Source organism: Ursus arctos, unplaced genomic scaffold (genome assembly GCF_023065955.2).
Source record: "Ursus arctos isolate Adak ecotype North America unplaced genomic scaffold, UrsArc2.0 scaffold_48, whole genome shotgun sequence".
In the NCBI taxonomy this organism is placed as follows: Eukaryota; Metazoa; Chordata; class Mammalia; order Carnivora; family Ursidae; genus Ursus; species Ursus arctos.
This window is the reverse complement of record NW_026623065.1, coordinates 458,573-480,960: the sequence shown is the minus strand read 5'-3', so window position 1 is coordinate 480,960 and position 22,388 is coordinate 458,573. Positions and strand designations below refer to the sequence as shown.

Sequence of the window (22,388 nt, the reverse complement as noted above, 5' to 3'; positions counted from 1 at the left end):
GAAGTCTACAGTTCTGCTGATAGAAGGCAAGCTCAGCTGATCTCAGGCGGGCTCGCTTGCACACCTGCAGTCATATGGAATCTCAGTCTCTCTGTAAGTGGTTCAACAGAATCCAGCCCCCATATTACCATTAGCCTGCTGTTTCTGTCTCTGTGGTTCCAGTTCATCTAACCGCATTGCTGTACTAACACGGCTTCCAGCAGCCTCTGGAATCCCTCTCATGTGCTGCTGGGCCCAGAGACGGCTTGTAGACCTCTAGGATTGTTTTGATTTGGTTCTCTGAGAAGCAGACCCTGAGAAAAACACTTAAGTATAAGTAGCTCATTTCAGGAAGTTGAGAAGTGGAGAAGGAAAGGAAGGTAGAGGGGCAGCCAATACAGTGTCTGTGTTAATGAAGAGGCTACCACTGAGAAACTGGGGCACAGTCCCACTGGGGATGTGCTTCCAGATTGTCCCATCTAAGGGACAAAGAATGGAACCTTTGTTGAGGTTGAGAATCATCTGGTGAGAGTTAACGTGAGCCTCTTTCCTCCTTAATCAGGGTTTTGACTCTGAGGCTTCTCCCTCAAGGCTTTACTGCAAAGGAGTTGCTGGCCGTGGAGGCTGGGTCTAGTCTTGTCAGCTAGGTTCCCATTTAACTATTTTAAGTCCACTATAAGTAGGTGATATTTACCTGGTGGGTAATCACAAAATGCAAATGGACTCAAAGGATACCAGAAGGAAGTCTGACCTGTTTTCCTTCGTGGCATAATCAGCTAAAGCCCCTCCCACCCCCTTCAGGGACCAAGGGGGCTGGATTTCTGGATTTAAGGCTGCTGGTGTGCCAGTAGTGCATTGGCTGCACCTGTTAGCGCTTTCCTGTGGGCAGCAGGATGGAATGCCCATCAGAAGCCAGCACTCCATCCTCTCGTGCATGCATCACCAAATAGAAATCTGCTTTTAATGAAGCAGCAGATATTTTTAGTGATTTATCAGGAAACGTTTTGTTACACGGGATGATGGAATACCGCAGAACATTCACGTAATCCCTGCGGCCTCATGATTTGAAAGTCTATGAAGGAATTTAAGCAGTTGGATGTAAGCAAGCTTAACAGTAGGAAGAGCACAAAATGGCCTAATTTATCAGAAGATATTGTGTTAAAACTTGCACAAGGTGGCTTCTGAGCTTGCTGTGCTCAAAAAATGAACAAGGGTTGTGACAAGTCCCTGCTTCAGATCCACTGATTCTCTCCCAGGCTCAGACTAAATGTTTCTAGGCCTGTGTATTTTTCTGCCTTTCAGATTTTCACCCTCTCACAAGACTGTGTTGGACCACCATTTTGGCTCTTGTCCCCTCCCCTGCCTATCACCAGCCACGCTTTCAATCTGTTGTAGAGATGGATACCACTATGAGTATCTTCTTGCTTTCCAGGCTGAATTAGCCCCACCAGTATCAACGTTCACACCCGGGTTAATTGATTAACACATTCATTTGTTTCAGGAAGTAGTGTTGAAAGTATCTGTGTGACCAACATTAGGGCACTCAGCAAACACAAAGCCCCAATATTTACTTACACTCTCTTGATGTCAAACATTCCAGTTTGAAGGTGGGGGGGGAACAATGTTCCAGTTTAAAGGCCATGAGGCCGGAGGGATTCTCTCTAAGTCAGGAAAGGGAAGGCCTCTTTGTTCTATTCTGGCCTTCAGTTGATTGCATGTGGCCCACCCACATGGGAGAGGGCAATCTGCTTCACTGTCTGCCAATTTAAATGTTAATCTCATTCAGAGACACCCTCCACAGACACAGCCAGAGCAATGTTTGACCAAAATATCAGGGCGCCCCATAACCTAATCAGGTTGACACATCAAATTAACCATCATATTATTCTTCGTTTCTTTCAGCAGCTCCAATTATGGATGTGCCTTAGTTTATTAAATCAGTCTCTGTTCATGGACAGTTGATTATTTTTAATCTTTTGTTATTGTGAGTAACTCTGCGATGAACAGCCTTGGGCACACATATTCATTTGTTTGCCACTGCATCGATAGTTCAGCTTCCCAGAGGTGGGATTTCTGGGTAAAAGGGAAAATGCATATGTAATTGCCCCTTCCTGGAGACTGTACCACTTTGCGTTCTACCAACAATGCCTGAAAGCCCTTGTTCCATGGGGAAACAGGGATCCATGTTTGGTCAAGGAGAACACCATCACTCTTGGCTATGGAGATTGCTTTAGGACCAAGCTGGCCAATGGGAGTGATCAATGGGAGTTTTTTGTGAAAGCATCAGGACACAGAAGCTGTCTCTCCCTGGGGATGGCTCAGCTAGGTGTTGTAAACCTCCAGTGTCTAGGGGCGACCACATAGAGAAAGCCTGGTCAAGAATGATACAAAGAAGTAGTGCCGAGAGACACAGAAAGGACAGTAAGATGGAATCCTGATGGAATAATAGAGCCCCTGGATCCAGCTGGACCTGAATCAGAGGCTATTCCTACACTTATTCAGTTATGAGACCAAAACTTCAGTTTTTAAAAGCCAAATACAATTTCACCTATATGTGGAATCTAACAAGTAAAACAAACAAGCAAAAGTGCAGAAACAGAACCATAAATAGAAACCAGTGGCTGCCAGAGGGGAGGGGGTTGGGGGATGGGCAAAACGAGTGAAGGAGAGTATAGGCTTCCAGTTATGGGATGAACAAGTCACAGGGATTAAAAGTACAGCATAGGGAATATAGTCAATGGTATTGTGATAGCATCGTATGGTGACAGATGGTAGCTACACTTGTGAGCATAGCATAATGTATAGACTCGTCCAATCACTATGTTATACACCTGAAACTAACATAAAGTGTATATCAACTCTACTTCCATTTTCAAAAAGTTGAAATGAATCCATTTTCCTAAAACCAAGAGAGTCCTAACAAATGCAGCATGCTGCACAAAACAGGATTTCTGCTTTCACAGTAATTTACAATTGAAATGAAGGCATAAAAATTGAGCTACCCTATGATCCAGCCATTGCACTACTGGTTATCTACCCCAAAGATACAGACGTAGTGAGGAGAAGGGCCATATGGACCCCAATGTTCATAGCAGCATTGTCCATGATAGCTAAATCGTGGAAGGAGCCGAGATGTCCTTCAACAGATGACTGCATTAAGAAGAGGTGGTCCATATATACAATGGAATATTACTCAGCTATCAGAAAGAACGATTTCTCAACATTTGCTGCAACATGGACGGCACTGGAGGAGATAATGCTAAGTGAAATAAGTCAAGCAGAGAAAGACAATTGTCACATGGTATCACTCATCTATGGAACATAAGAACTAGGAAGATCGGTAGGAGAAGAAAGGGATAAAGAAAGGGGGGTAATCAGAAGGGGGAATGAAGCATAAGAGACTATGGACTCTGAGAAACAAACTGAGGGCTACAGAGGGGAGGGGGGTGGGGGAATGGGATAGACTGGTGATGGGTAGTAAGAAGGGCACGTATTGCATGGTGCACTGGGTGTTATGCGCAACTAATGAATCATCGAACTTTGCATCAAAAACCAGGGATGTACTGTATGGTGACTAACATAATAAAAAATATTATTATAAAAAAATGAAATGAAGGCACGAAAAACAATGAGAACAACGCAAGACAGAGTATTATCAGGTGCTATACTTTCTGTTATAGACTGAGCGCCATTAGTCCTTCCGAAGTCAGAGGAAGGGCAGGCAGTGGGCCGTGAGGTGATAGGATTTGGGTGGGTGGGACTTCGAAGAGCTCCATAATCCTGTGCCTGCAATTTGAAATCTGATATGGTCTGAGAACCAAAGTTTTTGTAGTGTTGGGGCAAACTTGTGTTCAAGGTGGAGGTGAAGGAATTTTAAACTGTCAGCTTAGGGGCTATGGCCTCAGACCCTGCCAGGGGTGATAGATATGTCACTTTTGGTCGATGTACAGTTTTACACTTCCAACGTCTGAACTATTTAAATTCTGAAACACTTTTGGCCCTACAGAGTGCCTAAAAGACTGCTTCTGTGCTTCACGTCTCAGGGAAGTGAGGGGATGTGTTTTCTGAGGCCTCGATGTTGGGGTGGGTGACCCCAAGGGAACCCCAGAGGCATGACTTGAAAGGCACCCATCCCATGGGCAGCAGGAAAAAGCTAGGATGCCTTAAGCACTTGAGATGTGTAAACTCTCCGTGTCTCCAGTTTATAAGTCTCTACTACCATCCCAGTGGGGCTGCTGCGTAAAACTAGTCAGACTGTGACCTGCACGAAGTTGCTTTATCAAGGGAGGGGGCGGGATAACATCCAAGCTGGGCCCCCCTTCACTGGCCACGTGGGCGCTCTGGCGCCGGCCGCCCACTCAGCACTGTTGGGTGATGTGATGGTGGTGGCGACAGTGAGGCAGAGGGAGCATTATTAGGCCTTGTGCTTACTGTTGACCAGTTAGTGTCCTCTCCCTGACCACTGCCCATTGGCACATGGGCCTGAGCTATCCCTGGCCTTCCTCTCTGCAGTCTTGGAATGGCCTAACAGGCTGCCCCCCAAGCCATGGGCTCCTCTAGGACAAGGACCATTGTCCTCCTCATGTCTGTATTTCCCAAGTGCCTGACATGCTTAGCACAGAAAGGGGTGAGTGAACTACGTCCGTTGAATGGTGACTGTCCATTGCCAGGGTGACCCGAAGGTCAGAGACTCCCTTAAACCACAGCTCCCTTTTGTACATTTCCCCACAGAGACTCCCAAGGAAGGGGCTGCACCCACACGGCCGTGGGTGATCCACAGCCTCTTCTCACCGAGGGCATCCACGCCTCAGCCTGGGTCAGCTCTGTGATCTGTGGGCTGTTCAGACCTTAGGGGCCAAGAGGTGTCTGACTCCTTTGTCAGCTGCAGGGACAGGAATGAAATCCAGCAGGATCTCCCAGGAGCTACACAATCTGTGGTTTCTTCAGTGGGTGTGATGAGAAGCATCCAGGACGCCATCAGACTGGCTCAGGGGCAGGGACATGGTCTCTGCGGGCCCTGACCTGGAGCCTCCCACCATTGAGAGCAGCTCCTCTCGTTTAGGAGCAGAGTTTGGGGGATCCCAGAGTCTTCCCTTAGGAAGAGTCCAGGCTAGGTACCTTAGCCCCTTATCCTAAACCCAAGTTGCTGTGCCTGAGTGGTGAGCTGGCCCATTGAGCTGGAGTTTCTCTTCTGTGCAGTGTTTTGTCCTGATTCTCTGTTCCTCTCCTCTCAGCCATGCGGGTCTTCTTGGCTTTTTGCTGTGGGGTCACTTCCTGAGGTGAGATAGGGACTGTAGACCAGGATGTGCCTTAGGCTGGCCCACTTTCCTTCTTCTTCTTCTGGAGCCCAGTAGCTGGTGGGTGGGTCAGAACCCTGTGAGAGGGCCTGGGTCGTGAGGTTTGATGAAATGGGTGGAAATACTTCTGTGATGAGAAGATTGAGGAGAAATGAGCCCTGTGGAAAGTGAATGTGGCGGGCAGGAAAGAATGGGGATTTAGACAGGGCCCTGAGAGGACCTCCCCATGCAGGGCTCTGGCTACTGGCCCTCCCTGAGACCCACTGCTGCATTTGGCAAGGGGGCAAGGGTGGCCATCTGGGCAGGACTGGCAGGGCAGGTGTGGGAGCAGCAGGAGCCACACCCTGAACCAGGCAGGCAGGGCCTCGCCATCTGGCCATAGGAAGAACTCCTTCACGGTGCTGGGCCCTGTCTGGCCTCCAGGCCACACTTTGGGCAGAGGGGTGAGAGAACGGAGCCTTCCTTTCTTTGCTCCCTTTTCTCAGATCTTCAACAGGAAACACCTGATCTAATTAGGAAAGAGGGACGGGGAAGGGGCCCTAATTGGATGAAGCTTTGAGCTGCCTGTGACCATCTGCACAGTGTGTCCTTTGCCTCTATCCTGCCAAGATGTGTGCACGCGCGTGTGTGTGTGTGTGTGACAGAGAGGCAGAGAAAGAGATGATGTGAACAATAAGACAGGCACCCTGGATGCACTGAAACTAGGGCTCTTGTTCTTAGCTCATGGAGAGGCTTCTGGGGTTCATGAAGCTCCAGAAATTGTGTGCAAATATTTGGGTGCATGAGCATTTTTCTGGGAAAAGGCTCAGAGCTCCCAGATTCTCACAGGGGTTCACAGGGCCCAAAATATCAAGAATTTTAAAAAATAGATACACCTCATACATGGCGTCCACGTGGACTTGGATCCTCCAGGCCCAAATTTGGAAACAAGTGAAAGACAGGTAGAAAGAGGAAAGGGAAGGAAACGTTGAGGGTGTCTGAAGTCAAACAAGACATCTCTGCCTCAGGGTCAGGAGGGCGAGTAGGGGCTGCTGCTGCAGGATCGTGCCAGGATTTCTATAGCATTAAGTGACACTGGCCTGGGTGCTCAAAGGGACCCACCACCTAGAAGACCTGGTCCTTGCCTTTTTTGAGTTTGTTTGTTCTTGCTTTTTCTTCTTATAACTTCCACTGAGTCTGGAGTTCTGATCTGTTTATTTTGCACATGTCCTCCGAGGGAGGCAGAGGGAGGAAAAGAGAAGGGTCCCGGACCTTTGCGGACTGGTTAGATCTCTTAACCCTTTGGGGCCTGGGCTGGCCATCTTTGCTGCCATTGGTGCTTTGCTGGGGTTGGGGGGCTACTGCTGAGGCCTGCGCTACCAGGGGATTTTATGGCAGGCCCGTCCACTCCTCCCACTGCTGCCTCCTCATGCTGTGGCACTCTTTCGGGAAGGCATTTGCAGCTTGTTGGCTTGGTCAGTGACTCAGTGACACCTCAGTCAGCCCTGGAACTCCACCTGTTGGAAGCTGGGAACGGCTAGGGCGCTGGGGAACATGGGTGGGAGCAGCTGGCTGGGGCCTGGGGCTTGGAAGGGTAGCTGTTGCCCCCTCCAGCTTGCCCTCCCCGCAGAACCAGCGGGACGCTAGTCATGCGAGAGCAGAGGGGGAGCCCAGTCCCTGCATGCAGTGAGCCTGCGTTTCCTCCAGAGTCTGGGGCGCAGCCCCGGGGCTTCACAGCACCTCAAGGTACCTCACTCTTTTGGAGTTTGCTTTGTGGCTGTCACTGTGAGCTCCTGGAGGACCCAGAAATTTGGTCTTTTCATCTTTAATGATATAATGGCAGACAATTACCTAATACCTACCGTGTACCTGGTACCATTTTGAAGCAGCCGATATGTTTTAGCCCAGTAGCTTCTGACAACCCTATGAGGAAGATTCTGTTATTATCCCCAGGTGATATAGGGAGACTGAAGCACAGGAGTGTTGGATCACATGGTTTCACAGCTAGCCAGTAGGAGAGCTGAGGTTCACAGCCAGGTAGCCTGATGGCAGACTGGCTGCCGACACCATGCCATGGGACCATGGCACCTTCGGGGAGCCCTGCAGACAGGAGATGGGAAGTGTTCACCGAGCACAGGAAGGAGACTCAGAGAAGGAATGAAGAGTGCATCCCGTGCTGAGTTCACCATTTCCTGAACCTGAAGGCCAGCACTAGCCACCCAGTCCTGAGGTGGCCCCAGACACACCTTAAAAGGGTTGTTGACGTCCATTGTGTGTCTGTGATGTTCGAATGTCTTACAAGCATGACATTTCTTCGTACTTAGAAAAAGATGATAACAAATTTGTTTCATGTGAAGGAGTTTCCATGGCAGATAAAATTGGGAAGGGCGTTGCAGGAAGTGGGAACAGAGGGTGCAAAAAGTTTGATCTTGGGGAAGGTAAATAGTATACCATTTCCAAAACTGACAGACTTTCAGCAGAGAAAGGATTTCACGGTTAAATACTTTGGAGAAATGCCGAGTTAAACAAAATTAGACAGCTCTCTTTGCTACACGATTGCTCAGAGCCTTTAACATGCTGAAGTGTATTTTAAATCTACGAGTAGAGGAGAGAAGATGCTACATTTCCCAAGTTGTCTGGAAAATCTGCAGCAAGGCACTGAGAGTCAGGAGACCTGGGTCGCAGTCTTGTCTCTACTGATGCCATCTGTGTACCCTGTCGAGCACCTAAACTCTGGGCTTTAGTGTCTGAATAGAAGAGATCAGCAGCAGGGCTAACATCTATCGAGCACTGACTCCATTCTAGCCTCCAAACTAAGGACTTTTACACTCACTGTCCTCTTCCCAATCCTATGAGATATTCTACAGGAGAAAAACCAGAGGCTTCCAGATGTCAACTGAAGACATGGAGGAAAGGGGGAGGGGTAGACTTTGGGGACCTTGCAGAGCCCAAATCCTGTGGCATGTGCCCCCTCCTAGCTCCCCTTGGACTGGCAAGCCCCATGGGTGGGGTCAGGAACTCCTAGCAGGGTCCAGCTGCAGAGCGGAAGGTCACGCCAGATGGTGGGCCTGCCAGCTATCTCAGGAGAGGCTGAGGCAGGAAGGAGAGCCAAGCAGGACAGCGGCTCTGGGAGGGGCACTGCCCAATTGGAACAGGCACAAGAGCCTGGTCTGGAGCCTGCTAGACGGCAGGAGGGAGGGGATCTGGTTGGCAGGAGGCGTGGGGACAAGGGGACCTCTGAGCAGCAGCTACTTGCCTACTAGTTTGGAAGTATTTCAGCCTTTCAGTAGCATTCTGTCTACCAGGGGGTTTGCCTAAATATTAGCTCTGGTTTTAGGGGCCTTTCCTGCCAGTTCTTCCTTTTTGCTCTTGAACCAGAGGCTTTGCTCCCCATTCAAATGTTGGTTCTCCTGACAGCCTGCTCCCACAGCAGCTCCTGGTCTGTCAGAGTGGTCAGAGTGGGGGCGAATGGGGATCTGAGAGTCTGTGTCACTCCAGAAGATAGAGTCTGAGGAGAGGGAGACCTTTGGAGCATCGAGTAAATGTGCACTGAGCGCCTACCCTGTGCCAGGCCCTGTGACGGATGTGGTATACCACAGTGAGTACAGCGGTCAGGTAAAGGTCCCATCAACAAAATAAGTCAGGGTAGAGCAAAGGTGTCAGAAGCCTGCAGAAGCAGCTTTCCCCCACAGAGCAGTTTCACCTCCTCACGTGACCTGGAAACCACTGGGAAGGCAGCCCTGGCCTCTGATAGGGATCCTATGTGCCCAGGGTGGGTGCCCTTCTTGCCAACCTTCCAGCAGGTGTTTCTGCTTCTGCTCCGGATTCCCGGCCCCGTGGGTGGCTCCTCTGGGTGACCCGCCTAGGGCAGGGGGCTAGGGTTTCCTGGAGCAGGGTGTGGAGTCAGGGATGGAACAGAGGAGCCATTGAGCTGCCCACAGAGCTGCCGCCTGGTTGCCTACAGGCACCGTGGGCTAGCCCCAGGGAGGCCCGTGCTGGGCCTGGGAGGGGTCACAGCTCAAGTCCAGCCCGGGACTCCAGTGGGAAGGGCACTGGCTTGGTCAGGGAAGGGCTGGGGGAGGGGGGGCTCTGTAGAGTTGGGGGGACTGGAGCTTGGGCCAGGCACTTCTCACTGAGCAGCTTCCCGGGACTCAGTGCCCCCCATCCCTGTGACCCCTCCCAGGCCCAGCACAGGCGGGGGGGGGGGGCTCAAAAAACATGCAGGAGGGGCGCCTGGGTGGCATAGCGGTTAAGCGTCTGCCTTCGGCTCAGGGCGTGATCCCGGCGTTATGGGATCGAGCCCCACATCAGGCTCCTCCGCTATGAGCCTGCTTCTTCCTCTCCCACTCCCCCTGCTTGTGTTCCCTCTCTCGCTGGCTGTCTCTATCTCTGTCGAATAAATAAATAAAATCTTTAAAAAAAAAAAACATGCAGGAGGAGTCTCTGTGGTGGGCAGGCAATCAGTCCCCATAGCCTCCCTGCTCAATTGGCTCCCACAATCCTGATCTGGCCCAGACCCAAAGCCTCCACCAAGGATGGAGAAGAGGCAGGAGTGACCCCTCCTCATGCCGCAGGCCCCGGAGCCACCTCCTGTCAATGCCTGTCAACTCAGTGTGCGGTGCTTCCCCCGAGGTGCTGGCAGCCCTGGGTGGGCTGGGCTCTGTCTCCACCTCAGCCTCCCCCCTTCGAGAAGCCTGTGCCCAGCTTGGAGAAAAGCTCTATTGTCCTCAGCTGCACCCCACCCTGAGCACCTTGAGCTCTTCCTCAGGGCGTGTGGCTTAGAGTTCGCTCTGCCTTGATTGGAGCAGGGACGGAGGGTTGGTCATGAACCACTTGTGAGGGAGAAAGGGGCAGTGTGGGATGTGGAGGGTCAAGGCTACGCCTTTCCTGTTCTTGTCCTCCAGGAACCAGGGGATTTCAGCAGAGCCCAAACCCTGGCTTTCTTCAGGGCTGTCCTAAGGTGGTCTCTCTCCCAGAACGGCCAAGATCCCCACTGGGGGCAGGTTGGCAGCATAATATTGCACAAAGGACACAAGTTCCAATTGGGTTCCTCCACTTCCGTGGAACGGTCTTGGGCACGTTGTTCCCTACCTGCCCTGAGCCTCCGTATCCTTAAAATGAATATAATAATACACATATGACATGCTGATGAATGTTCTCAGGATAAACCAGCAGAACTGTGCCATAAAGTGAGTAGTTGGCTTTTCTTTTCTCGCTGGTCCGCAAATTTTTCTTTGTTCAGCATCTGGGATTGAACTTGTGGGCATGGACCGAGTTAATCTCTGAGCTGCCTGCTATTCCCTACTTGTTCTTTGAATTCCTCCAACACCTTTGTAACTGGCTCTCTGAATTAATTCCTTCTGTTGAACCATCTGGTGTTAAACACCTCTATTGCCCTGCCTAGACCCGGACTGAGGCAGGCCTTAAGGCTCGGAGCTTCATCCTGGCCATTTAACCTACGGGATGGCCCAGAGGCACAAAAGTGACAGAAAAGGTAGATCTGCCACTCTGCTGGCAGCCTAGTAGGGGACTCTGCAGAGGAAGACCCAGAGCTTGTCCCCATCCAAGCTCAGAGCCTGCCCTTGGATACCTCGGGCTCTGGGTCTAAGACATTCTCTCCAGGATTCACTCCCATGGACAAAGCACCTGGGGAGAAGCAGAGCTGTCTCTCAGATGTCTGAAGCCTGCTCTCCTCACTGTCTTCCCACAGTTGGCAATCCTCGAAGACTACGCGGACCCATTTGATGTTCAGGAGACTGGCGAAGGCCCAGCAGGAGCTTCAGGAGCCCCAGAGAAGGTCCCTGAAAATGATGGCTACATGGAGCCCTATGAGGCCCAAAAGATGATGGCTGGTGCGTGATGGAGTCAGGCTAGGGGATTGCTCTCTGAAGCCTGGGTATTTGCACAACAGGCTCTGGGACCCACAAGACTAAGAGTGGTTCCATGATCCCTTTACTGGGTCCTTGGAGACCATGGGTCCACCGTGGACCCCCTTGGGTCCTTGGCCACTGCCTTCAAGAGAGTCGTCTTGGAGAAGGAGCGATGACCTGTGGTGCCTGAGATGTGAGGTGGTAGAGAAGGCCACCAAAGGTCAGGCAGATAGAGTGAGGACAGTCAGGAAGGGCAGGACAGTGGTTGGACCGGGAGTCATGGAACCCAAAAAGAGAATCACTAACTTTAGGGAAGGTGGTGAACTTGAGATGATGTGATGTCAGAGTGAAACATCTTTATGGCAATTGGAACCACATGGCTTGAGAAGGGCAAGCCTGTCAAGGAGCGGGGGCAGACAGCAACGAATAAGACCTGGTCTTGGGGAGCAGAGCAGAGGTCAAGAGAGGATCCAGGGAAAGAGTGAATGGGGGTGATCCGAGAGGAGGACAGGGGTGAGTCAGTCCAAGGCAGGATGAAAGGAAGGTTTGCTCAGGGGTAGTTTTAGTGTTGGGCATACTGAGGAGCCAAGATGAGAGGGGCCACAGGGGCAGTGAAGGGCCTCAAAGGCTGGAACGAGGCATTTGGACTTGCTCCAGAAGAGGAGGGAAACTAATATGAATTCTCAAACAAGACAGAAACAGGATAAATATGGCATTTTAAGGGGATTATTGAGGCTGCGGTGTACAGAACAGACCAGAAGAACTGGGCATCAGAAAGATGAGTTAGCAGTTGTGGAAATTGCTGAGGCTTTAAGGGAGCAATAATTAACATGGCTTTCTTCCCCTCCTGAGCTTGGAGATCATTGAGAAGTCAAATCAAGGTAACAGACTGATGAAGACAAGAATGTCAGTTTTATTACTGATAAAATAGATTGGAGAACATGACTTAGCTGTGTCTCCCACAATGGGCTGCTTAATACTTCACAGAGTTAAACTTGCCCACTCGGGCTTGGGCCATGAGGCACAGCTGTAAGCCCTCTCATGGGGGCCAGGAGAAGAAAGAGCCAGAAGGCAGAGCTGAGAAAGAGAGCGAGCATCTACGGGTGATCAGATAAGCTGCTCTCCCTCCTTGGGAGAGGGGTGGGGGCCAGAGAGCGGTCAGGAGTGTTCTTCCACGGAGCTCGTGGAAACGTGAGCCGGGAGAGTGGAGGTTCACCCTAGTAGTAATCTAGATGTGGAGAGACGAGGGTAAGAGTCATCGGGTACTGGTGGTGAACAGGTGGAATTTAGACGCTGAACGGGGGCCAGGACCGACGAGAGCAGTGTAGTGGACGGAGAAGGAGAAAGTGGGAGGGAGACTGCCCTATTTAGATCAGAGGGGTGTGTACCCCTTGGAGGCCCATGAATGCCCTGGAATTGTATATGGAAATTTGCACATTTTTCTGGGGAGTAGCCCCATAGCTTTTATTAGATTTTCACTGGGGTCAACGATCCCAAAAAGGGAATCACAGAACTGACTAGAAGAACTTCTGGGGAAAGTGGCAAGTTTGAAACATTAAAGTGAAAGATCTTGAAGGTAACCGGAAGTGTATAGGGTGCCATGAGACTGGGCAAGGATGTGGGCAAATTAAGACCTGGTTCTGGGGAACAGAGACCGAGAGGGGCCAGGGGAAGAGTCCAAGGGTGATGGGAGAGGACAACCACGAAAATGACTTGTCAGAGGGGACAGTTTCAAGGAGAGAGTGATCAGGAGTATCTGGGCAACGAAGAAGGATTTTCGGATTGTCAAGTGATACTGCTTGGGATGCAAAGGAAGAACTGGAGCTGTGTAGCCAAAAGGAGGTGGATTAGGAGAGGACCCTGCCTCCGTTTCCAAAACGTGTAAGCCTCATTTCCTAAGCCCTTGCTGGCCACCTAAGGATCTCTTTCTGTCTTTCACTCTGGTGCTTCTTTGCCCCGGCCTCCATTGGATCCCATGCTTTTGGAACCCCAGAGGTGTTTTAAGGGCAAGGGACCCCAGATGTCTGGCCATTGGGCCCCCAAAGCCAGTGGCATCTCTTCTGAAGGAGGCTTGGTGTGTTGCTGAGGGCGCTGCCAGAGGAGCTGAGGAGGGCAGCCAGGGATGCTCTCACACCTCCCCGCCACCTTGCCCTGGCAGAGATCCGGAGCTCCAAGGAGAGGGCAGCTCAGCCCCTGCCTCTATATGACATGCCCTATGAGCCAGAGGAGGAGGGGACCACCCCAGAGGGTGAGGGGGCCCCCTAGCCCCGGGAGTCCCGGCTGCCAGAGGATGGCGAGAGGCCCCCTGAGGAGTATGACCAGCCCTGGGAGTGGAAGAAGGAGCAGATTTCCAAAGCCTTTACAGGTAAGCCCCTGGCTGGGGAGGGTGGGCCTGCTGGGGCCTCTAAACAGCTCTCCAGGCCCAGGGGCAGGGAAGGAGTGGACCCCAGGGGTTGGGGGAGGCCCAGCAGCTGGGCTCCAGGGAAGCACGGTTGAGCGCATCACAGAGATTGGTGAATTGGGCAGTGTGGGCGCGGCACTGTGTGCGGGTTCAGGGAACGGGCACAGGAGGATGAAGGGTCTCCCTGCATCACCACCTCTCAGAGGCCAAGAGGCTTAGGCCACTTCCGTCTTTTGGGAGACAGGGCCTATTTTAAAATAAAGAAATTCCAAACAAAATGATAAAACTTGTGACATATGTTAAATACTTACATTTAACAAAAGAAGGCATTGAACACCCCAGACAAGGAAAACGGCTGTGTGTATAACCTTTCGAGAACCCAGCCCTGAATCAGAGAGCTGTGTCTCCCAGTAGCAGACTGTGCCAGACCAGGGACGCCTGTGCCCCGGGGGGGAATTCGGAGGAGCAGGAACTGGTGGGGAGAGGGAGGCTGTGAGAAATGCCCTTTGTTGAATGAAGGTTAGGTTTCTCCTGTACCAAGCACCCCAGCGCCTATCCCAGGCCTGGAGTCCCACCTGGGAAGGTGTGTGTTGGTGGTCTGAGTGGGGGCTGCTGCAGCCTGGAGAGCCTGGAGAGTGCTTTAGCTCCTGGGTTCTTGATTCGGTGAGAACATAAAGGATGTAAATGCCATTCGACTTCACCCCCACTCCCAGGGCCCCCCACCCCTCCTTGGGCACGGGGCTCATCCTGGAGCCGGACTCAGCTCTCTGCCCTGTCCTCCCCTCCCTGGCAGCGAGTAGGAAACCACAGGTTTCTGATTTGTTTCCGGTAAAGCATGCACCATTGAGTGGGACCGTTTATCTCCAGAAGTCTCCTTGGAGAATCAATACTGTTTGGATTGCTTAATGGGGAAATCTATGCTCGTCATTAGGAAACCTCGTTAGCAGCCCTGCAGCCGCCAGTGGCATCCCTCTCTTAATTGTCAGGGCTCGGGATTGAGGGCGTGGGGGGTAAATTTCAATAAAACATCTGCCCCCACATCAGTATTCATGACAGCCTGGAGCTGGGCTGTCCGTCTCATTGCCCATGGCTTCCCAGGCCGTGGGGAAAAGGAGGAAGGGCGGCAAGCCTGAGGGTGCCAGGAGGCTGTGGGAACCTGGGTGTGGTGCTGGGAGGCGAGGGCAGCTCGTTGTCCCTCGTTTCCTCCTTTCCTGGTCCTTTTGGGCCCTGGAGGCTTATGAGGGTTCAAGTGAAGGGGACCCACACGGCTGGCAGGGCAAGACTCTGCCTCCGGCTATTTGCTACCTGTGCCTCCCCCCCTTCGACTACGCAGCCTGGTGTGGTCACTGTGGCTCCATCCAACCCTCCGAGAGTCCTGCTCCCCCCTCAGAACCCGTCCCTGCCTCTGCTCTGACCCTCCTCCTTTCTAGGCTATTCTGTGTCCTGGTTCTGGGTTTTGGTGTCTCAACCTCTGCCTCTCTCTGTCTCTCTCTCTGTCTCTGTCCCTGTCTGTGTCTCTTCTCCCTGCTGCTACTGGCTCCAGTTGACATTAAGGTCATCAAAGACCTACCTTGGCCTCTGCCGGTGGGACAGCTGGACAGAAGCTGCTCCCTGCCTGACGGGGACAGAGACATCTCCGGTCCAGCCTCACCCCTCCCTGAGCCCAGCCTGGAGGACGGCAGCGGTGGGTCCTGTGGGAGCTTCTGGCCAGGGTGACATGTCCTCTCACGCCTCAGGCCCTGTGGACTTGGGTTGGCAGAGCTGAAGTGGGGTAGGGTTTGGAGAACCTGGAGGAAGAAAGAAGGGACAAAATACACATTCCTCCTTCCTCCCAAAGGTGTGGGGAAGGTGTCTTCTAAAGGAGTCCCTTTCTAAATATCTTGCCCACCATGCCACAGAAATCCACTATTTTACATTCACTTCTTTGTGAGTATTTTGCCTGACCCAATCCTTTGGCAATGCAAGTAACTCTTGAGGTGGGGGTGATGCTAGCATAGGAAGTGTCTGACCCCTTCGGGCAAGGGACGGGTCTGGTCCTTGCATCTGGTGACTGAGAGACAGGAAGGTCCTGAAAGTGCTACAAGGAGAGAAAAAGCCCAAATGAGGAGAAAGGAAGCACCGAACACTTCATCTCTGTCAGTTTGGTACAGAACGGGCAGCCAAGTGCTTGTGAACACCTGTTTGTACATTTGTGCCTGAGTGTGAGGGCTACTTTGTAAATGCAGGATGAAGGAGGGTCTCCATCGCCTGTCCGTGGGTGCCTGTGCTCATGTGACCCACTGGCTTCCTCCCTCGTGCTGGCTCAGTGGTGGGCCTGCCCTGGTCTGGGAGGGCAGAGCCGCCTCAGCTGGGTGTCTCCGGTGGGGGCGGGGAGCCTGTGGGCAGCAGCCCTGGGGGCGGGGGAGGGGCGGGCCGGCGGCGGCTTGGGGCAGGATGAGCCTGTCAGGATGGCACCAAGGGGAATCGGATAATTGTTCTCAAATGCATAAGTCACTTCGACAGAATGGCTTGGCAGGGTGATATGGAGAACGGTCATGAACTCTGAGGAGGAGAAAGAAACGATATTATCGGCGCTGAAGCCACCCGGAGGGGGAATGGAACAGGGGAAGGCAGGCAGCTGCTCCAGAGGGAGAAGTTTAAGTGGTTTCTCATGTTGCTTCTCTCCCCTCTCCTCCCACAGCGTAGGGACTGGTAGGCGCGGTGTGGCCTAGGAGGGCTGCGCCCCACCCCCATAGCCAGTCAAGCCCAGGAGCATGTCCCACCCTTCCAGAACATTCCTTTGACCCCTTTTGGCAGAAAATGGTGGAGCCCTGGTTATTCTATAGGGCTCTATCTCTAGGGTCCTCAGAGTCTATGACTGGTATATTCCCCACAGCCCAGTTTGAAGGATCTGAGAAGAGCTGCCTGTCACCTGGCCGGGAGGAGAAGGGGCGGCTACCACCCCGACTCTCTGCAGGGAACCCCAAGTCAGCCAAGCCCCTAAACGTCGAGCCCAGCAGCCCCCTTGGGGAGTGGACAGACCCAACATCGCCTCTGGAAAACCAGGTGTGAGTGTCTGTGTCCAGCTGGGGACTCTCTCCCCTCCCTTCCCCTCCTGCCACTGGCTTGCCTGCAGGGGACACCCAGAATGGGTGGGCCAGGACGGCGAGGGACCCAGCAGAGATGCCCCCTTCCTCTCTCTTGTCCTCAGCTGGTACCACGGGGCCATCAGTGGAACAGATGCCGAGAACGTGCTCCGGACGTGCAAAGAGGCCAGCTACCTGGTGTGCGACAGCAAGACCAGCAAGAACGATTTCTCCCTGTCCCTCAAGTGAGTCGGGGTGGGCCTGCGGTAGGCAGGATGGGCTTGTGAGGATGGCACCAAGGAGGATCCATGGGAAGACAACCAGCAGGACAGGAGAAGACTCCAACCTTCCCCCTATGCCCAGCCAAGCTGGGGAGAAGTCCATCCCCAGGAACTTTTGCTGACTCTGGGCCCTAGGGACCTGGAGCAGTCTGAGGCTCCTCCCCTGACCTCAAGGAGCTCAGAGTCCGTTAGAGGAAACAGTCAAGCTACAGTGTCCAGCTCCAAAGTTTATGTCACTTACCAGCTGTGTGCCCTGGGGCCCCCTGAACCTCTCTGGGCCTCAGTTTTCTTACTTATAAAGTAGGGGAATAATAATATCTACCTTATAGGGAAGGATCCAATGAAATAATGTATGGGAGGCACTTAACATGGTGCTAAGTGCTAAATAAATTATCACCTTCATCTTTACTAATGGCAGTCCAGATGTTCTTGAAGCACCGGCAAGGAGATAGGAACTTTGCCTGAGGGGCTCTGCAGGGGGAGGCGGAGGCTGGATCCTGGGAGGAGGGTGGAGCAGTGGACACAAAGCTATCGTTCACTCTGAAGAAGTGGGCAGGAGGACCGGGCGCTAGTGGCTGATAACTGAGTTTTAAAGGATCCAGGAAGATGGGGGAGGCAGGGCACTCCCTTCCCATCAGCCTTCCTCCCAGGGAGTAGATAGACACAGAGCAGCACTGGCCTCCTACCAGAATGGCCAGCCCTCCCCTCGGTATCCAGGAGTCCTGCCCGATAGAGCCTGCCCCCCACATGGCAGCCTGTCAGATGGTGGGTTCATTCGCATCGCCCCCGTCACTCCTGGGACATCTGTACCACCTCCTACCACATTTCTCAGGGGCATTAGAATACAGGTATACCCCCACTTCAAACAAATGCAATATACAGCAATGTGGGACTATTAAACAGATACATTTGAGGATAATTATTGAACTTCAACTAAAAGATAATGGGAAAATGCCAGTCTAGAGTCAAACAACCTGAATTTTATTCTTGGGCTTCATAAAACTAGCTTTGTGACCCCAGGCAAATCATGGAACCTCTCTGGGCCGTGGTTTCTCCCTTTGCAAAATGCATTGATGGGTACCTCTTAGGTTTCTTGCAGCTCTCATACTCTGCAACTGTCATAAAATCAAAGGAGCATTTAGGAAAAGTTCATCTGTCAAAAACCTGATATAACCCTAGGAATGTGTGTTGCTTTAACAGTTAAGAGTCACAGAGCACCTACTGTGTGCTGAGCCGTGTATACACCGTCTCCAAACCAACTGCCGACCTGGAAGATGAATCTCTTTCTTATAGACAGAAAGAAATACAAAGAGGTATGTGACTTGCTCAAGGCCACCAGGTAACAAAGTGCCAAAAGCAGGATTTGGACCCAGTTCAGTTCAGTCGGACTACAAGAACCGCACTATTCCATTGCATCGCTCCACCAGTCCTCAAGTCTGGAACAGTCCAAGGCTGAGACGGCAAGGGTCTGGCTCTGTGAAAGGAGCAGGGCGGGGCTCAGCCTTATCCTGGGGAGTAAAAGGGGAGGCAGGCCTGGGTGCTGCTTCGGCCCAGGCTGATCCAGCCCCACCAGCAGCTGTCCGCCAGAGCCTCGCTTGCATATAAATGGCTTCTCTGAAATACAATTAAGGTTTCTCTGCTCTCTGTAACGGAAGGGCTTTCACTGGTGATTAAACAGCTTCCTCCAGAAGCCATGTCAGCTCTGGCCCTACCGCCCAGCTAGTCCCACCCAGACTCCTGAGGGTTGGGCAATGACTCTGCTTGGGACTTTATCCCAGGAGGTCAGTTATCCAGATGGAGGCTTGTTGCCACTTTATTGCCCTTTTTGGCCAGATCTGTCCCTCAAGGAGAAGATATAATGTAGTTTTGGGGAGAGGTGATTATCCCAAGTGGATTGTGGTTAGGGGGTTTTCTCCAAACTGAGAGGGAGAGGGAAAGCAAGGCCCAAGCTGCTGCCCACAGCTTTGGGCCTGGGCCATGGCATAGGGCAGACAGGGGAGGGGGACTACTCACTGCCTCCCCTCTCTACCACCCCCAGGGACTGCACATTTTCCTCAGGCCCTTAGCTCCCTTCCCCAGGGCCTGCGTGGTCACTGTCAGCCTCAGCCATTATCTCGGGCCTAGAGAAGAAGGATGCCCCCCCACCCCCCACCCCCGCCCATACACACATACACCCAGCCTGGGGCCCCCAGCAGGCTTTAGGGCACAGTATCCTGGGGCAGGGAGAAGGAATTGGAAGGGTGGGTGATAAAGGACTGTTTTTTTCCTGTCATCCCTTTCCTCTCTTCAGTCATCCACTCTCCATCTTCACTTGTGGGCCCAGTGAAATGGGTCCCGTCAGAGGCCTCTTTGTACGCAGGCAGGGGAGGGAAATGAGGTTTGTCAGCCTCACCTCATATGAGGGCCCCCCTCACCGGTCCTACCTCCCATACAAGTTTCTGAGCCCTGCACTTGTCCCCAGGTAGGCTCTGGCCCCGAGAGACAAGTATTCAGGCTTCAGGGCTCCCCCAAACACTGCTTCCTCCTTGCTGTGGACCAGGCCTGGTAGCTTGGGCAGACACTGTTCTTGCTCGGGCCCCACCCCCATGCTTTCTCTCTAAGACAGGGTGCCCGGACAGCTGGGAGCCGGCCAGAGCTCTGAGCAGCAGGGTCCTTGTCTTGCGGGCAGGGCCAGGCACTGATGTGGATTTCCTGGATCGTGTCAGGGAGCTGGGAGAGGCAGTGGAGCCTTTCTCTCTGAGGGAGGGAATGGAGTTACAGCCTCACCGGTGATGGCATCCCAGGCTGCAGGGACAGAGGAGCTGGGGGCTTGGCCCAAGGCCCAGTTAGCAGGAGGGTAAAGGGATATCCCCAGGACAAGGCGGTTGAGCCTCCCCGGATTTGGGGTGGGCTTCCAGAGCAGCTAGCTCACCCCCTCCCCTGGTTTGCGCAAGAGAGAGCCTCAACCAAGATTCGCTCGGTTGTCACATCTGTCCACACACGGTCCTGCCAAGGATGTTTGTGTCTCCACATGCGTCACTAGGAACCCCCACCGGTGTCGTCCCCCACAGCTCAGAGATGGAGAGGGTAGACCAGCTTTGGCCACACAGGTTGGAGGGCACCGGTGCTCGGGTCCCAGGGTCTGGGGCAGGGAGGGTGGTCGCTCCAGTTTCCACCTGCACACGCCCTGTACACTCACTACACACACATTCTTGGCACACCCAGGGCCCTCACCACAAAGCCAACGCCTACAGTTACCTACTCACAAAATCCCCTCTGCCTCCTCTCTGTTTTCTGGACTGACCTCCACCTTCCCTAGTCACCTCCCCACACAGCTGGCTCAGAACAGCCACATTTGCTGCGGGCGTGGGGGAGGGCAGGGGGACTGGAGAGGGCCCCTACTCACCAGGGTCTCCTCTCCTCTTCCCAGGAGCAGTCAGGGCTTCATGCACATGAAGCTGTCCTGGACCAAGGAACACAAGTACGTGCTGGGCCAGAACAGCCCACCCTTCAGCAGCGTCCCTGAAATCGTGCACCACTATGCCAGCCGCAAGCTGCCCATTAAGGGGGCCAAGCACATGTCCCTGCTCTACCCTGTGGCCATTCGGACTCTGTAGATGTGAGGCCCGGGCACTGTGACAAAGCTGGACCCAGGCCTGCGCCCATCCCCTGGCTGAGGGCGCTGGACCTTCCCAGGGACATGTTCTGTCAAGTCTTTCTTCCCCTCTCCCAGAGATCGAGTGGGACCTGCAGATTCCTTAATTTATTCTAAACGGGAATGCCTTCTGGGGCCTCAGAGTAAAAGGTTGTCTGGAGCGGAGGACAGAGGAATCCCTGGGGAGAGAGGATAGCCCCTGGAGGAAGGGGGCTTCAGAGCCGCTGGTCTCCGGAGGAGTTTAAGATCCGCAGCTCCCCGCCTCTTCCGCCCCCAGGGCACAGGCGGGGACCCCCTTCCCCACCGCCTCCTTCCCCCTGGGTCAATGCGGGGCGCCCTGGCCATCTCTCCGCCTCCACCCCTAAACCACCGGCGGGCTCCGTTCAGAGTCTGGTGCAGGGATTGGGGAAGGCAGACCCCCCCCCCCCCGCCCCGGACGGAGATGGCCTCGGGGGTGGGGAGACGAGGGGAAGGGCTCGGGCCGGAGGGAACTTGCGCAGTCCCCGGGCTGTCCCGGCTCCCGGCCAGATGCAAGAAATAAACCCAGTCCTGCCAGGCCCAGCCGCGTCCGCGCCTCCAGCGCCGCCCCCCCCCCCCCGGGCTGCCGGGGGAGGGAGCGGCGAAGCGAGCGCAGATTCTGTTCATAAATCAGCTCTGGAGCGACCCAAGCCGGCTGTGAAAAGCACTTTCGAAGCATCGAGTTGCTTCCCTTGACGAGATGTCAAAACATCCCCCGCCGCTCCCGCCGGGCTGGGGGCACCCGGAGCCCACCGGCCGCGCGGCGCCCCCTCCCCGCCGCGCCGACGAGGGCCGCTCCCCCGAGCGCGTCCAATTTCCTGCCAACAGCCGTGCGTCTGCGAGGAGGGGAGCCGCGGAGAGACGAAGAGGCAGCGCGCCAGGCGAGGGGGGCGGGCGGCCCTGCCACGCGGAAGCCGCGCACCCGCACCCGCGGGAAAGCTGGCGCGCCGACCGCGTTTTCTTCCCAGGGGAAGCGGGGCCTGCCGCGCCTCCCCCATACCCCGACCGTGAGTCCGCCCCCTGGAGACGTGCAGCCCGCAGGTCTGGGCCCGGATCTCCCGTCGGCCGGGGCTTCGGGCTCGCGGCCGAGCCTGGCGGGGCGCTCCGCGCCTGCCCCCTGCTGGTCGTGCCTCTAACCGCGGGTCGCGGGCGCCCGGCCACACCGGACCGGCCCTGGAGACGCCCCACCGCACCCAGGGCTGGACCGGCCGAGGCCTGTGCGCCCGGCCCCTGGGCATACCCCCTGCGCCGCCGGTCCCAACTGCTGTTGACCCACTCCAGGCCCGCCCTCCTGCCCCCACGGGGCTCCCCGCGGGGCTGAACAAACATCCGCTGCTCTGGGAGCGCAGTCCCAGGGCCTCTTTGCAGAACCTGAGCAGTGTCAATCATGGGAGTTCGGATTTTCTAATCCCCGGCTATTTCATCGAAATCGAGGATATGTGACCTGACAAATGTAAGAATTCGGTGAGGACAATCGAGAGGCTCACTTGAAATTGGGCCCTGCTTTAGAAATTCCCTCAGAGGGTTGCCCTATACCTTGGAGGGTATGAGTCACTTTCCAGATGAGAAAACAGGCTGAGTGTTCAGGTGATGTGCTCATCCGTCTCCTTGTGCTTTCATCTCTTTGCCTGGAAGACCCATGGAGGCACGGGTGGTCCACTGCTGTTGCTCAGAGGTCCTGGAGCCAGCCAGGCCAACTCTGGCTCCTGCTCTGTCCTGCCACGCACACCCGCACTTTGTGCCCTGCCCACCTTCTCCAGAACTCCCATCCCTTCTCTCTCTGCCCTTCCTGGTCAGGCTTGAGAAGCCCCACACGAGCCACCCTGAGAGGCCTGGGTCAGGAAGGGTGCCCCTGAGCTGGGAA

General features: G+C 54.1%; 2 protein-coding genes across 2 annotated transcripts in view; both read left to right on the top strand.

Annotated features, from left to right (window-relative positions):
• Positions 1 to 22,388, top strand: part of LOC130542711 (ral guanine nucleotide dissociation stimulator-like) — a 248,334-nt gene that overhangs the window by 22,744 nt on the left and 203,202 nt on the right. The window lies entirely within an intron of this gene.
• LOC125282209 (SH2 domain-containing adapter protein F-like) lies at positions 13,508 to 20,468 on the top strand. Its single transcript, XM_048216428.2, has 4 exons — positions 13,508 to 15,210; positions 16,402 to 16,573; positions 16,717 to 16,836; positions 20,282 to 20,468. The coding sequence occupies exons 1-4, from the start codon at positions 14,613 to 14,615 to the stop codon at positions 20,466 to 20,468; spliced, it is 1,077 nt and encodes a 358-aa protein (XP_048072385.1). The 5' UTR covers positions 13,508 to 14,612.

Bases quoted from the DNA above. Each gene is read 5' to 3' on its own strand.
- LOC125282209 (XM_048216428.2), top strand. From the start codon at position 14,613: ATGGCTTCCCAGGCCGTGGGGAAAAGGAGGAAGGGCGGCAAGCCTGAG. The intron at 15,211-16,401 runs GTGGGTCCTGTG...TATTCCCCACAG, and splicing joins CAGCCTGGAGGACGGCAGCG to CCCAGTTTGAAGGATCTGAG. The intron at 16,574-16,716 runs GTGAGTGTCTGT...TCTTGTCCTCAG, and splicing joins TCGCCTCTGGAAAACCAGGT to CTGGTACCACGGGGCCATCA.